General features: G+C 37.8%; 1 protein-coding gene across 1 annotated transcript in view; it reads right to left on the reverse strand.

The window, feature by feature from the left end:
* Positions 1-388: 388 nt before the first annotated feature.
* CHKA (choline kinase alpha) overlaps positions 389-17,228 on the reverse strand; it is a 28,851-nt gene continuing 12,011 nt past the window's right edge. The window contains exons 3-12 of the mRNA XM_018552888.1: positions 15,600-15,653; positions 12,669-12,782; positions 10,387-10,520; positions 9,112-9,216; positions 7,615-7,673; positions 6,861-6,948; positions 4,942-5,050; positions 4,481-4,587; positions 1,969-2,050; positions 389-811 (exon numbers count right to left, since the gene is read on the reverse strand). Of these exons, the coding sequence (XP_018408390.1) occupies positions 752-811; positions 1,969-2,050; positions 4,481-4,587; positions 4,942-5,050; positions 6,861-6,948; positions 7,615-7,673; positions 9,112-9,216; positions 10,387-10,520; positions 12,669-12,782; positions 15,600-15,653 (912 nt within the window). The 3' untranslated portion in view covers positions 389-751. The remainder of the gene's footprint in view (positions 812-1,968; positions 2,051-4,480; positions 4,588-4,941; positions 5,051-6,860; positions 6,949-7,614; positions 7,674-9,111; positions 9,217-10,386; positions 10,521-12,668; positions 12,783-15,599; positions 15,654-17,228) is intronic.

Below are 17,228 nucleotides of genomic sequence, written 5' to 3' on the forward strand. Positions count from 1 at the left end.
AAACCCCAGAGTACAAACATTACATTCAAAGCACTCTACCAGCACAGGGTGGAGATCTATGGCGAGGTGCTCACTGCCAATCAGATAAACGCACTTTCCAACAAACTATCATGCCTGACTCAGCATAAAAAGCAAAGCAGTTGCAACATACAGCAACCCTTAGCTATCACATTTACCAATCACTAGAAAGGTATCAGAACAAATACAGATAAATGCTTAAAGCCCTTACCTAAATAACAGTAACTGGATGATATACCTCTCTCACTGATTGGATGAGAGCACAACTGATCTCCACACAAAATGGAATACATTTTTCTTTTTAATGTGGAGTTTGCATGCTGTAGTTTTAATACCCACTAAAAATTACCAATTATCATCATCTATTTTCAAAATAGATAGGCTGCTATCACATATATTTGCTCCAGGAGCAAAATAGTGATCTCCCCAGGGCAGAGGTACCTGTACAGTTTTGACACAAAATAAAATAAGTTTACTCCATCATTGCAGAAACTAAACTTTGTAAACCTTCACAGTCATTTTACATTCACTTTGAAAAGAAAATGCCCTAAAGAACCTTGTAAAAATGTTTAAAAGAAGAACTTTGTTGACCATAGCAACCAAAACCATTTTCTGATCTGAACAGAAAGAGTGAAATGGAGAATCTAACTGGTTGCTCTACACAATGCACAGTTTTTTGACACTGATAAATGAGTTCCATTATATCTGAGATGGTAACAAAAACAGTAGAGAATTACAGTCCCAGCTTCTTCTTCTGCAGGAAATATGCATCAAATCTTGCCATAGCATATTCCTTAAAGAAAACAATGCAAAATGATTACTCAGACAATACATGTGTAAGATGGCCAATTCAACATTCTCAATAAGGTAGTTTCATATACTGTATTTAGTGTTTAAAGATATTCCCCTCCATCCCTGACACTGCCCAGAATTAACTATTATATATAAATCAAAGTAAAATATATAGCAAACACTCATCTTGCTCACTGTGCACACTCCACAATATAATAACTTCAAGTGTTGCAGCACCAGAGGTAGTTATGCACCTTCTATCCAAGACACCAAAGGGAGTATTTTCTTTTGGTACTTGACTAAAAAAGTGCTGTTTACTAAAGCTGGCCATACACTGCTCCATTTGTTTCGTTCCACCCGCAGGTTGAACAAGAAAAAAATAGAACAGATTCCTCCATCAATTCCTCAATCAAAGCGTGTTGATCGAGAAATCAATGTGGTTTCTGACCTATTAAAAAAATTGCCCCTCCCTATATAACCATATTATGAAGGCCGGGCTCCGCTAAGGTCTCATTGTAATGACAGTTCAGCGTCCCCTGGTTACCTGGTAACCAGAGAACGCTGAACTGTCATGAGAGCTCAGCGGAGCCGGCAGTGATATCACCGCCGGCTCCACGGAGCTCTCATTGTAATGACAGCAGGTCAAAGCCAATAGGAAACAGTTGGGTGGAGTTAGCTGTCACTGCTAGCTCCGCTCAATCGTTTTCTACTTTTTTTTTACTGTTTTTCTGATCTGCTCGGTACCAAGCAGAATAGCCGAGCCAAATGCCGATCTAGATGTTGGATCGGCTGGGTCGAACTCCTTCTGCACTTCGGGATGCTGAGCATGTTCGGCCGACCCGAAGCCAGCCGTAGCAAGCCGATTTACGGCTGATTTCAGTGGATGTACGGCTGAAATCAGCTGTACAAGCCTGAAGTGGATAGCCGAACAGCGTTCGGCTCTCTTCATTTCGGTTATTCACACAGCTGCCGAATGCAGCTGTGTGAATAACCCTGTAAGTGTTACACAATATCTGATTCCAAACATGAAATTCTGCAAATTGTACTATACATAGCCCTCAACTGTGTTCCCAAAAAGCAGAGGCAACTGTTCACATAGTTTAGTGCATGCTTAGGTAGTGTACATACAAAATAAATTACCCAAAAGGTATTACTCACCATATAACCAAATTCAATTGAAGAGATTTTTGCCTGTACAATAGACCAAAGGCCCCAGAAGAAATGTGATGCAAGAGCAAACCTAATTCACAAACAAATGGAAAGAGATGAATATATATTAGCAAATAATAGATAAAAAATCACAATAAAGAACACATGTATAATGAAGCCAGAGTTCTTGAAATGTCATGTACTGAAACTCAGTCTCGATATAATGTAGTAGTGGCACTGCAATCTAATGGCACCTTCACTCAAACCCACCATTGACATCAGTGGACTTCCCTTTGCTTCCCTCTATTTGTAGAGGCTGATTGACATATATGTTCATAGATGAAAGATTAAACGCATGTACCTTGGGATTTATTACTGAGAACTAACTTGAACGTATAATTAAGTTCAGCTTTAGTATTTCTAGGCAATCTCATTAGAATACTTGGATGGTAGGGCATAAATATGGTAACACTATTTTGGGAAATAAGATTCCAACAAACACTTCCATTAATTAACATATACAGAACCTGCACAAGAAAGGAACCAAGAATCCCACTGCTAATCCAGTGTCAAGCACTGCAGAGCCTTCTTAAAGCATATCACTTTAAACTGTCTGTCTCCCCAAGCCCTTGTCCACAGAACCCATGGTGTTCCAACAAGTAGCTTGAAACAGCTGCATTCAGTTAGGAATAAATTGCTCTAGAACATTAGGATGTACCCATGCTACGAAGCAGCAGTTCTTGATGCAGATTAGGCCAAGAGGGATAAAGAAATGGCTTGCATAAACCCTTTTGTTTTAGATTCATGGTCAGAGTGAAGACATGTATATTCCCTTTGTCTTAATAAGGTTTCGTTATACTTGGCACTGAATTGGTAAAATGTCTGAAGGGAATGTGTGCTTTGCCAATACAGGGCAAAGCAACAGGGTTACTTAACTACCCTCCCCTCCCCATCAGCACATATTCCACTTCCCTTTGTTCTTCTCATGCTGTTCAGCCAAGAAGGAGAAATACACTGTACTTCCAGGTATGAGAGCAGCGAGAGTCATCAGCCCTGTAAATGTTCCAAGCCAGGAATTAAAACTTACACAGGCATTCCTCTCTTCACTCCCAGTGGCCACACGGAGCAGAGGGGTAGTGAAGAAATGGAGAGTATGTGCTGTTGGGGCAGAGGGGGGAGATTAGGTAAACCTGTTGCATTGTAATGCATGAGCAATGCACACGTTCACTTACAGTACACTTCTTCATAACCTGTCAGGTTATAGGTACATCTTCATGACTATTTGCAAAACCTCTGAACTATTACAATTAATTTACTTTAATAAAGAACTGCTTTTGACACCCCAGCTAAATTGTGACACTGCTGTTAAGCAATATAGATTGGTCACAAATCCACCCCCTACCTGCTTACTGAACAATGAAAGGACATCAGATCTGGGAGGGTGTGGACTTGTCAAAAGGCAATTAGTTTTTGAGTTGTCTGAAATGTTAGTGGTTTGACAAATTGGGGTTGATTTACTAAAGACAAAGAGGCTCTTTATTTTAAAAGGGAATTTGCAAATGAATTTTCCCTTCACTTGGTGCATGTGGTAAACATTCACTTTGTGAAGAATATCCAATAATGTTCAAGGAAAAGTGTAGAAAAAAACAAAACCGTATTGTTGCTTGTACATGATTGGGTGACGGAAGTCAACAAAGCTTCATCTCATTCACAAAGGTAAAGGAAACTTCCCTAGCAAAGTGCAAATTCCCATGCGAAGTGAACAGCCTATTTGCCCTTAATAATTCAATCCAATTGACTTTAATTAAGTCTTGTAAAATAATGTACATAGTGGAGCAAAAGACCAGTGGTGGAATTTCATCATGGGGATCTCCCAAGAAGAACTGCATTGACGTTTTTTTTTACAGTAGTGATGCTCATAATTACTTTCAAAGCCAAATCATTAGTTTTGCATGCAATGCTTTATTTTAATTAACCTCCTGCCGTCCGCCCATTAAGAAAAACTACTCATGTTACTAAAGCATTACAAAGATATTTAGGGCTTAAAAAATAATATGTCCATGAAGTTTAAACTCATACTCCAATATTTTTGGCCTAGAGGAAGACAAAACAAAAAACTCAGGCAACTATAACTAAATTTGCAATTCCTTTCTGAGAGGAAATAATTCCTTTCTCACCTTACAAGGCCTTGTGTACTTAATGTTTGAATGGAAGCACCATAAATATTCAGAAGAATATGAACTTTTTGCACTTATCTCAAATATATAAGAAACAAGTCTGTCTATAAAGGGAAATATTTATTTGACATGGAATGACTTAAAGTTCACATTGATGTTGGTTGAAAAAGACCATCTAGCTCCCATTTCTTGAAGGATCTATTTGGCTCACGCCATGGGTAGAGTGAAAAGGGATTGGTATTTGAGAGGTATGCGCAGTACATGAGAGACTGTGCCCAGTTGAGGTTACCCTTCATTAAAAGAAATACTAAGTTGCAGTGCAAAGAAAAAAAAACTTCACTAACCTGTTAATTTCAGTTAACATTGCATTCTCTATTTTACTTCTCTCTTCATTGCTCAAGTTTTCAAACCCAGGCTGAAACTCTGCCATGTAGCTAGAAATGAAGTGAAGCTGAAAGACAAAAGAACACCAAATGGCTGTTAGACACTTGACTCAGGAACTATTCAGACAAGCAAGAGCTGTCAGCTGTCACCATGTCCTGTTACATAGGCTGCACACTATGACTGGTATTTTCATGGAACAGCTGTAGGTCCACTTGGACATTATTGTCTGATAAAACAGAGCCAGAGCTCAATATAGAACAATATTTTCCTTGATATGACGAGAGATCTAACGTTTGGCCTCTCTCCAAATTATAAAAGAACACTCTGTTAATGGTATCAGTGGTCTGAACACAAGAATGGTGAGAAGTGTGTGGCTTACAGTTTACCGTATTTATATTATTATATTATATTATGGTAATACCTGTTGTTTCTTTGTGGGATATTTTGAGAAATTGGCTTTGAAAAATGGAAACTTCTCATAGGTGTAATCATACATCCATTCACAGAAGTGATTACCGATATCAAAACCCCTGGAGAAACAAAATTAAACATATTAAGCGACAACTTGTAGAACAAATATGATATAGATCAATGTTAGATTTGAGGTTGTGTTCATAGACACCAACTGTAATAACAGATCAACAGCTGCAGGTTTATAAATTTGCTGATCACAGCATGTTAACAGTATGTAATCCTTTCAAGAGGACAAATATGCATATCTGTAATCTGATCTGCATATACATCCCTGTGTCCTGCACAACAGATGATCACAAACTAAGCGGCTTAGACAGAGCCTACCTTTAACTTTAGATCATTAGAAACTGATTTGAATGGGTCTTTGTATGCTGCAAAGCACTACTATATACTATACTGAATAGTACTATATAAATACAGGAAATAAACACATTGTCTAATACTACATGATAGAGTGCTAAGGTTTTTTCAATTCAACATAGGTTTGTTCAAATTGAATCAAATGTGCCAGATGTATCAAAACATCTCTCATTAAAATCTAAGGGACAGAACCTAAGTTTTCATTTCCATGTTTACACTGAGAGCGTGCCTTGAATCAGAGTTCAGCTGAGTCCTACAGTTAACTTTTATCTAAAATGGTGGAATTTCAATAAACCACTTTCCACTATTGACCATTGTGCAGGCCAGAAGTGCCGGCACTTTTTCCCTGATATTTCACTGATATTAAATGCACACAAATCCACTCTAATTATAGCTATGCTGGATCTTAGCAAAGCCTACTTTAGCAAAGCCTACTAATCAAGAAAACCACACAAGGAAAAAAAAATAAGAAATACAGTTATACTTTAATAATGTCAGGTTAAAAAACATCCTTTTAAAAATATATATCACGTTTTAGGCAAATGGTGCTTCTTAGGGCTCAGTCACATTCCCCAAATATAAAGTAAAAGTTTATGTAAACCCTAACAATGAACTTCTCTTAACTGCTGTACAATATGCCACTTTTGTTAGATCTGTGTGAATAGTGCGGAATATACTCATTGATTGTGCCAGAAATCCAATGAGCTGACAGCATACTGTGCTCTCTTCAGTGTTATCAGCCCTGACCAACTCATCACTAATATATTGAGCACCACCCTCTATGTAAAGAAGATAAGAAGGGGCAGATTTCTGTAGTCCTAACATTTCCAGTCTTAGGGTGACAACACTTCTCCTCCATGGATACAATACACAGACTGAGCATTTTCACCCTGTGTTACTAGAAGGATCACCAGGTGAAAATATAAAACAAAAAAAGCCTAAAAAAAAGAAAAGTTATGTATCCGGGACAGCGAAGAACTTGTAAGCTTCAATATACTGTATATTTAGGTTCTTGGGTTTAAAGTATGCATTTGAGTTCATACAGTGAGAGCATTATCATTGTTTTTTTATTTGCATATTGAGTTAATAATAAAGAAAATATACTTACCTGATCGTCGATCCCACCTGGCTGCTAGACCGGTCCACGGTGGTCTAAGCCCTGCTAACATCATCACATCTATGCAAGGTCCTTTCACTTGAATTAGATGTGAGGACGCAGAGGGACGTACCACAACCAGAGAGGAGGGGGAGAGAGGTGAGAGGAGAGGTCACCGCCCCAGGATCAAGGATCGGGTGAGTATATCTTCTTTATTCTGTTCCCTAGAACAAAACAAGCAGTTAAACCTTGCAGTGTGGGAGTAGCCTCAGTGCAAGGGTTAACATTTGAATATCCTGGAGATCTGCTTTAATGAAAGCAAGACTAAGGCAGTAACCAAATTGTGTGACATGCCAACACATTTACATCTTTACAGATGCTACTAATGCACGCATTATATGATACCTTACCTGTAATTGTAGCTGCTGTATTCAAAGTCAATAAGCATGAGCTTCTGTTTTTCAGAATTTTCTCTTCCCTCCAGTAACAGGATGTTACCTGCATGGATAAGCAAGGCATAGCATTCTTCAATAGGTCACAATGAACAATTACCTTGGATTATGAAGTTTTAATTAGCAAAGTTAGCTAGGGCCATTCGTAGAAGTGACCTGATTGTTGCAATGTAGTGGTTAACATTCTGCAGCAATCAGAAAGGCTTGTTAAAACACAATATGATGGAAAATCTGAAAATAGAAAAGAAAACCTTCCATTTTGAATGAGCATGAATGTACACTACTCAGGGCTTGTACACACCAGCAGCTGTGCTCAACTGCATAGCTGTGGTGTGCGTGTGCCCAGACAGTGCCAATGCACTCAACTGAGCTGCATCGCATGGTTTCATTTTTGTTAGAACTTCATTGAAATGTCACAAGTGACATTTCATTAAGTTCTATGGGCACATACTTTGCAGTCGTGTGAACTATGCCCACCCACCCACGACAAGGCAAATTGCCTTGTCTTGCATTCGGGATACTCGAAAACAACGACCAGCACAGTCCAAACGCATGTGATGTGAACAGGTCTTCACTGTTTTTGGGGTTTTTGTTTTCACTGTTTTGGAGGCTATTCACAAAAACAAATTCTGGAAAAAGCCAGGACTTGCATTGTGCAATGCTGCATTCATGATTTATGAATTATTGATATATTTAATTGTCAGCAACTTACCTTCCTGACAGTCATTGTGGCAGAACACAACAGGTGATGGGGTTGATTCCAGCAGAGACCTAATAAATAGAAACATTGATGATCATACTGACAATATGTCCTCACTGATTTAGGGAAATACAATTATGCTGAATACATTCTCAGGGATATTTATCCATTAAAACAGTTACATTTTCTCCTGTACAACGACTCATCACCAAACATGCACATAATCTTCCTCTTCCAGCAAGTTTTCAGCAAATATTATTTTAAGCAGACAGACCTAAATCACAAGGGATTTAGTGCATTTATACTTATAAGGGTCCACACCCCTATAAGTATAAATTATAGGGGTTCCCTAATTTTGGAATATACTTGCCCCTAAAACAGCTCTTTCAGGCTGGATTCACACCCTGGCGTAGCATAGGCACGTTTGTATTGCTCGTTTTTTAGCACGTTTTTCCGTTCAGTGAAACGCGTGTTTCACTTGCGCTATGATTTTTATTTTCCTAATTTTCTCTATATTTTTTAAATTTTCTTTTTTTTAACTTTCAAACTTTCCGCTGGCTCTGCCCCCATGCGACGCGGCCGCTCGCAAGGGACGGAACCCGGAAGCCGCCGGAGGACACAGCGGGGATCGCGGACAAGGTAAGTCCAACGCTGTATTCCCAAGTGTGGCTCGGGGTCACCACTTTGTTAACACCGAGCTACACTCGGGAATACCAATGGAAACGCGCGGAAAAACGTAGCAAAGAAGCTCCTGTACTTGTTTGGGCATAGGGCGTTTTTCAGCGCGTTTCCACGGGCTGAAATACGCCCAGGTGGGAACCATGCCCATAGGGAAGTATGAGATTTCACTGTTTGAGCGTTTTTCAGCGCTTCGATCAGCGCTGAAAAACGCCCAGGTGTAAAGCCGGCCTCAGTTGTTGTGTGGCCTGCCTGTTTCCACACAGTAACTTTTTAAAACCTCCTCACTCTTTCACCTCATTTACAAACACATGTACAGCCTGAAATGTGGGCCATACACGCAATGGGGATGAGGTAAATGAGTGGAAAGACTGAAAACATTTGGGTTTGAAGAGGGGGCTCACAAGAGGAATAAAGCACCCATCTCTGAATATTTTTATTGTCCCGGTTTGCCCTCCATCTACCTGCTCACACGTGGTTACAGAATCATTTTTGCAAATCAGCAAACTGCTGCTTACTACTAACATTTTAGACCCAAAATACACTTAAAATATCATATTTTGGTACCCACAAGTACATTTTCATGCCTAAACAGGACGGTCAGAGACAATGTTTTTTTTTTAAATCTGTCTATTACATATTCATGCAAGCATAGGAACGCTCAAGCCGTGGCCTCCTCAGAAAACACTATCGGGTCTATTCACTAACACTGTTTGGCTATTCACTTCAGGCTTGTACGGCTGATTTCAGGTCCCTCGGTCCCTCAGAGGGACCGAGCAGAACAGAAAAATAGTTAAAAAAGTAAATAGAAAACGATTGTGACCTTCTTACCTCAGGGTGCCCATTTCTTTGGAGAGATTGTAGCTTAAAAGCGTATTGAATTTCCGTATATGAGATTCTCTAGTAAATTTGATTTTCAAGACTTGCTTTAAGTACCTAAAGAAAAAGTCATGTAAATGAGCACACCATGTCAAATTAATTGTAATCACATTTTAAGGTATATGGCTAAACTCTATAAATCCAAATCTCTATAAATCTATAAATACAAATACAAAACACATCAAAACTGCACAAACTGCACATAGGCTTGCCCCAACGGCAATACAAGTGCCTCATTGCAGAAGGGGGAGCAGTATGCTTAAATTTTTATTGAAGTATTTGCAAAAAGGAGCTTGATGATTTCTTCAGCATTCTGGTGGTCTGGAATGAAATACAGAAGGCAAGAAAGTATGCCCTGGTACATTGTGCATGCTGGCTTACACTCAGATTTCTTAAGGCTTGAAATTAGGCTCATTTGACAAGTCCTGCTTTCGATCGACATTCTTCTGTCAGTTTTTATAGTCTTAAATTGAATAGAGCATTACAATTACTATTACTCTTCTAGTGTAGGTTGAGGGTAAGCATTACTTGCCTTTACCCTACACTAATAAATTCTTGACTTTCATTTCCACCCTATACAAATTACCCCCTCTTCCAATGGTACCCCATCCCGTTTCCACCACTTCCACAGGAAATAATTTCCCACGTGCTAAAGAAACGTCAACTACGAGAATAGTTTTTTAACTCCTTACCTCCATAGGTCATTCTTATACCCTATACTATTAATTGTTTAATTGAGTTACTTACCCTATATATTATTTTATTTGAATTCATTATCCAAATATCATTCAAACTTGTTTTGTATGACTGTTGTGTCAGCTACATTGTATGAGATACTCATACACTCTGTTACTGTTTCTTATTTAACAAAAACTCAATAAAATATTTTGTGAACGAAATTGCTTGAACTGATCAACAGAAAATGTGGTATCTATCGGCAGATCTATTGCTAGTGAAATTTTGCATAGTGATCAAAAAAAAAAATGCATATAAATGCAAGAGATAACACAATGAGGGGGATTTATCAAAACTGGAGAAGACAAAATCTGGAGCAGTTGCCCTTGGCAACCAATCAAAATCTCTCTTCAGTTTGCTCAGGTAAGATTTGAAAATGAGACAGAGAAGCTGATTGGTTGCAGTGCTCCAGATTTGGTCTGCTCCAGTTTTGATAAATTCCCCTTAATGTGTTTTAATAAAATAGAAAAAGGAACAGAAATATAAACCTACTTCTCCATTGTCCCAAAAAGCCACTTGGGTTCCTTGTTGGATGGCATGCTCATGTCATGAAAACGAGCCATTTTCTCTGCTATTTCAGAAGATAAATCTGGGAAACTTAGCTCCTCGGTCTCAAGCTTTCGACTCTATAAAAAGGAGGATATTTTTTATTACTAAAAAGATAGCAGTCATATTTGTTTAATGTTAGGTCAGATTTGGTGTTAACATTTTCTTAACAGTTTGTTATTTACGTAAAGGTTATGCTCTAACAATACTCTCAATAAACAGTCTCATTCCACCCACAAATTGCTGTTATGTTAAACTTTAACTTAGACTAAAATCTCAAACCTTTGTCTTTATAGTTTTAGTTATGCTATTGCTTTTATTACTTCACTTTCTGCTTTTTAGCCTCTAAGAAACAAACTAATGTTGCTATTCCTGTCTATAACATCCCTCCCTTTCTTTTATATACATTTCAAATCTATTACATGCCAAAACCACAAGGCTCCCTACAGAAAACTAAACTGGGAAGCCACAGACCAATCACAGCTTTGGACACAAGCCTAGACATGTTTATTAAGCTGCTAAGCAAGTGTTTACTATGCATCCTTCTTAAGCTTGCCTATCACAATCAGGCACCCTCTATTCCAAGTTGCTAAAGTCAATAGCAGGACCATTTTTTAATAAGCTAGACAAATAACCAATGACTGCTCTTCTTGCCTTTGATGAGGGACATTTGGAATCCTGACGGTATGGAGAATGTCAGATTTTCCAAGTATTGATAAAACAACTGGGCTTCTCCTGAACAACAGTTGCACACTACCTGTTGGCAAGCCCTTGGGTAAAAAGTTGGAGTACAAAAAAAAAATTTGAGCGCCAAGGAAGAATAAAGTAATGGGGCAGTTATGTCTAAAAGCACTCTCCTTGGAACCCAATTTTCTTTACTACTCAGACTTCTATTAAATTATATAATAGTTACAAATGTAATTTAATAGTATAGCAGCCTTGCGACAAGAGTTCAGGGTTTTGTTTGTCCTAAAATCCAGAGATTTTGGCAAAGGGCTTACAATGTATCTAAACCCAAAATCAAAAATATAATATATTGCAGTCCTTAGTTGTGGTGCCTGCATTAGTCTTCTTTTTTCAGGCTTATTTCCCTTATTTTACCTGATAATTCTTTATATAACGCACTTTCTGTCCCTGGGGGGCTGAGTTAACTCCTCCGATGTATCTATAAAGGGAACCATGTTTGCCACCCAGGCTGGACTTTTTTTGTCTTCATTAAATGGGGAATGACGGCATTAGTAGTTTAAACAAATAAGATAGATATTGTCATATACAGCTACACATATAAAGATATTTATGCTGTTATATGGTTGTGGACTTTTTAGGTGCATGTGCCTTTAAGACCAATATAAAATAAAGTTGAGGGAAGGCTGGTGTCGCTGGAGTGCGCCTAGCTTGTTTGTTTATTATAAGTATTTTCTGTACCAACTAAAAAATGTTCCCGGCCTAAAAAAGAAAACTAATGCAGCCTTTATATCTAAAATCTGGTAATCTGCAGTATATTTTGTTTTGCTCTTGGGTTTAGTTATGCTTTGCCGTTTTATTATTGCCTATCTGAAAGAAAGAAAAAATAAAGGTTGCGAGTGAAATAGCATCATTATCACATATACTTCTACTTCCACTAGTTTCAGCATTTACTATTTATATTTGCATCAACAGACATATTATTACAGCGGGCAAACAAATTCTATGCCAGTGTTTCTAGCCAACCATTTGGATGATTTAGCTTGGACAAAAATGTGAAGGTGTTGCCAAAAGCTGACCACCATTTTAAACTATGCAACAGTGAAGAAGAGATGTTGCATCTGGGTTGTTCTATGGGCACACATTTCCTTATAAATTTGATACATCAGGTTAAATGTAAAATAAGTGCTAGAATAGTTTAAAGCAGAATTGTATGCTTTATGCATTTATCTGCTTATATACTTCGAAATGTAGTAAAAGTCTACCGATATCACTTCATGTATTTAGCATAGCTTAAAATAAATCTCCACCACTACATGGGGTTATGTGTGATGCTATGAAGTATGGTGTCATACAATTGACATTTAATTGCCCAGTTTTCAGATTCCACTCCTAATTAAACCAAATAGCTCCTATTCAGCCAGTTTTTGGCACTTGTTCACTAGAGTCAAAAGCAAATGGCAGTTACATAATTGCTCATTTCACCATTTTATACTACTGAATCATACAATGCAAGCCGCCAAACAAATTCTGTCTGTATTTACCGGAATGAATTCTTCAAGGCGTCCCTGTGGAAAGATCCCATACAGCTTGGGACCAAGGGATCTCTCTGCCAAGATTGCAAACATGACACTCTCCATTACCATGGCCGCAGCACCCTGTGAAGAAGAGATTTAAGAATACAACAATACTGATAAACAGAATGAACACAAACATAGAAAAGGGATTTGACAGCCTCACGACTAAACAAGGCCACATGCTTTAGCAGTAAACTAGGTTAAAGTAAAGTCACAGATGTGCCAGGTTAACTGCATGCAGACAGTAGACTTAATCAATGAAGCATCTAGTCTGCTTATCTTAATCCAGACAGCAAGAGAGTGGCCCATTAAAGAAAACTTGGCAGACAAGTCGCTTAATGATGCAGGAGGTATTTACCCTTATGCTTGCAGGCAGGTTACCTGGAGATAAAGTATGTTCTCTAATCAGCATTATATACTCAGCATACACAACACACAGTTTAGAAATAACCCTCAAAACTGGGAAGTTGATGCAGATACATAGAAGTGTGTATTAATCTAAGATATTTGTGTTTACAGAGGGTAATGTTATTCATCACAGACACAGACAACATGCAGAGTGATAAAGATTTAGGATAAATAAAACACGCCTAACTGGTTGTAACTTTTGTTGATATGCTATCTATTGATCAGCAAAGATTTCTCCTTGTAAACCCTCAATGGGAAGGTAAAAGAACACAGCTCAAGGAAGGTAAAGTATTTCTCTACGGAAAACTTTCTTTTTTAGTTGTGGATAGAATGTCAAGTTTTTATTGCAGGCTGTGTCCCCACTGGGGAACTTCACCCCTTTATTAATGAAAGGGAGAATCTAAAACTTTAGAGTTGTCTCCAGAAAAGGAGGTAGGGGGAATCTTCCAATGGGGATACCTGGTCTGGGGACAACTGTCTAATGCTGGCCATACACTATCCAAATCTAAGGGCTAGTAAACTACAATATATTAAATGTTGTTTTTTGGGTTTGGATAGAAACTACGCATCCCCACACTGGGCAGAAGTTAAGAACACAGGATGGGTGTCCCCATTCATGGCAGTTCTTCCTGTCTGTCACAAACTACAAGAGATAAATAATAAAATGATATGGGAAACAGTCTTGAGGTTAGCCTTATTTATACAGCAAATAACACAGTAATGTATCCAGTGTGAGAAAAACTGCAGGAAGAATTCCATTTACCCAAAATGGGTTCAATGACCATGAGATTCAGAATGCCAAGCCTTCAGATGTAAACATGCAGAGTATTTTCTCTTCATTCAATACCAGAATTCCTGTTTCTTTGTATACCAGGGAAAGCTTGTTACAATGAAAATACAATTTTAAATCTAGACATGTCTTTGAACCTGTTGTTTACTCAAAATCCATATCTGCCTACCGGTCAATGGAGTAGCAACTCTACAGCTGTATAGACATGTTTATGCGTGTCCCATTCACTTTCTTTTTACCTTCACCAAGTAAGGTCACAGATAGGTGATCTCTCTTTAATATCTTGCTGCACATAGGTAGTGGCTTGACATTTTGGCTGGTCTTCCAAATAAAGTGCATTCTACATTCCACAAAGAGGTTATGCGATTTGTTTATTAAACAGCCAATATACATTTATGTTTAAAAACTGAAAAGCTAATTTGTAGAATTCTATACTTTTCTCATACTGGAATTTGCCATTTGTATGACAGGCTAGAGTCTCTTCCCATCGATTCTTGGCAATAACTACTTATATATACACAATTGGTGAAATTTACCAAGTCAAGAAAAAGCCTGCATAAAAATAACATATTTCCATGTGTTTCCTAGCATCCAGGGCATTGTGCCAAAGATTGATGAAGCCTAAGTGAACATAGGGTCTAGGTTAAAAGAAAAACACAGGAACCGTTACTGCATAATGAATTCAAGAAAAGTAATGCATATGAACCTAAATCAACTGTATCACATGCATAATGCAACTCACATGACTGGGTAGGAGCATAAGTCACTGATTGTATCCCTTACAGGAGATTAATTCATAGTACATTCTTTTTGCTAAACAACAAACTCAGAGCCACGAAACAACAAACTGAGCAAGCAAACAAGCAGTGCTATCTGACCAGGCCTTAGCCACAAGTTTTCATTAAGGTGCTATTGCTGTTAGTTCCTAAAACTTTTCTGAATATTCCCTAAACTGCATTTCTCATATAACTTAACATAAAACTATACCTGAGATCTGGGCTCTCTAGTCAATTAACAAAAATGTAGCTTATTTGTGTATCACTCGGCTGTAGATCCTCAAATCTCTGAATTGGTGACACTGTCCTTCCTTCTGGAGGGTGGCTACTTTTGTTCCTCATGGTCCATGTGTATGTTGTAAGCCCTAACGGGCAGGGCCCTCCTTACCATATTGTCTTGAATTGTATTGTGATTGTAATGTCTGCCTTATATTGTAAAGCGCTGTGCAAACTGTTGGCGCTATATACATCCTGTATAATGATAATAATAATGTTGTAAAGTAGACACCACTCCAAGCTCGCTTCCATGATGGACTACAATCTCATGTCTAGTTTACTAATTTGTATTGAAATTGTAGTCCATCACGGGCGAGCTTGGAGCGGTCGTTACTTTACAACACACACAGGGACCATGGGGAACAAAAGCAGCCACCCTCCAGCTCACTACTGCATACAATACATACATTTTGTTACAGAGCTTTTAGATCCCTTCTTGGACAAACCATTCTCAGCATGCCCCATGACATTTAAAGTAGCAGCATTAAGACATCTCTAAACAGGGTGAAGCAGCATTTACCAGTTTTTAAAAAATGTTTTTTACTGAGGCAGTACTGTCTGTTTAAATCAATCTATGAGGTTCACTTTACGCCATTAATATATCTGAATCTCTGCAGAGCATTTGAATAAGGTGCAAAAAATACTTACCTGAAAAAAATTCTCCCTTTGCGTCTCTTGATTTTCACCTTTGTTACACGACATCTGTTGAGATCATAAAAAGCTGTTAGTTTAACCATCAAGGAAACAAATCCAAAACCAGGTAGGTGTGGAAAGAAAAAAAAGACACAGAAATTCCACATACATATGCTTGTGCATATCTTAACAGAAAATACCAGATTTAGCTGCTTAGGTTGACAGAAAAAATACTGCTAAAGCATTTAGCAAGGGACATAAACTCCCCTTTGAAGGCTTTCACAAAGGCACACAAAACACTTTCCTTGGAGAACATGTTGAAAGAGGATGAACTACAAAAGTTTACATTTCTAACCTGCTTGCAGCCATGTACATGGCAAGGCTGACTCCTACAAGGATTTTAAATGATCGCTATAAACCCTCATTTATAAATGCTTACAAAAATGTTTAGCTAGCAGTGTGGGCGATGTGTTTGAGATGCACTGCATTAAATTAGAAACACAAAGCTTATTTACACACATAATAGGTTTCATTCACAAAGCCAAAATACAAGACTAAGGCTACTTTTTTCAAAAAGTGACAGTTATTTTCAGCCGAGTCCAATGAGATTGGAAAATTACAGTCACATAGACAACGTTACCATTATATAAAAGCGTTGTGAATTGAGCCTAATGCATGTAATTCCTTTATTTTCCTTTCGATTGTAAAAAAAAAAAAAGTGTACCAGAAGGTGTGTCAAAACCTAAGCCAAGGTTTATAATATTATGCAATGCAGCACTGTCTGAGGATCCTAAATGATTAAAGCAGTGCTGTAACAGCTGAGGGAAAGTTGCCAATTAAGCAGCTTATAATTATAACAGCAACTGAAGACTTCATTATCAGAAATTAAAACAGTTTTGGAGATGGACATACTAAATAGCTTCTGGTTTCCATTACTCTAATCCTGTTGACTGTTTCAAGTCAATCGTATTGGTTATTTTTTATGGCACAATTCCTCTTTGAATTATTATTGTGCCTTAATTACTGAAACAATTTAGCTAGACATACCTTATTCTAAATAGTGATCAAAATTCCTAAAACATAAGATAGAGAATAAAGCAGAAAACAGGTCATATTCATAACCCAGAAAGCCATATATTGAACCAACCGTAAGAAATATCAGAAATCAGGTGTCTGAAGAAAAAATATATTTCCTTTTTTACATGCATCAGGAGTTGCAAAAAATGCTCCATGTAAAAAAGATATTCATTTTTATATAATAAATTAGATTTAAGATTCTATTCTGTTCGACAAAATAATCAATTGAAAGCTAAATCAGCACTCAAGCACTTTTTGTAATAAAAGCAAACAGGCCTTCTAAGTGCAAATAAAACATGACATATTAGCCTGAATGTTAGAAATATTTGTGAAGGAAATATTTAATTGCCTGCGACAGGCCTTAGCTAAGAATAAAGGATTCCATGGTTTGGGTTAATCTAATGTTACATGTTGCCATGATAAAAAACCTGGTTTCTGATGTGAGTTGGTATCAATCACCTCATGGGGGATGCAGTACACCAAAATAAGCTAGGCAATTCCAGCTGCCCATCAACAAGAAAGCTGATCTAGAGAACAACTGTTAATGATCTCAAACTGAACACCAAG

Source organism: Nanorana parkeri, unplaced genomic scaffold (genome assembly GCF_000935625.1).
Source record: "Nanorana parkeri isolate BGI_ZX_2015 unplaced genomic scaffold, ASM93562v1 scaffold99, whole genome shotgun sequence".
NCBI classification, from domain to species: Eukaryota; Metazoa; Chordata; class Amphibia; order Anura; family Dicroglossidae; genus Nanorana; species Nanorana parkeri.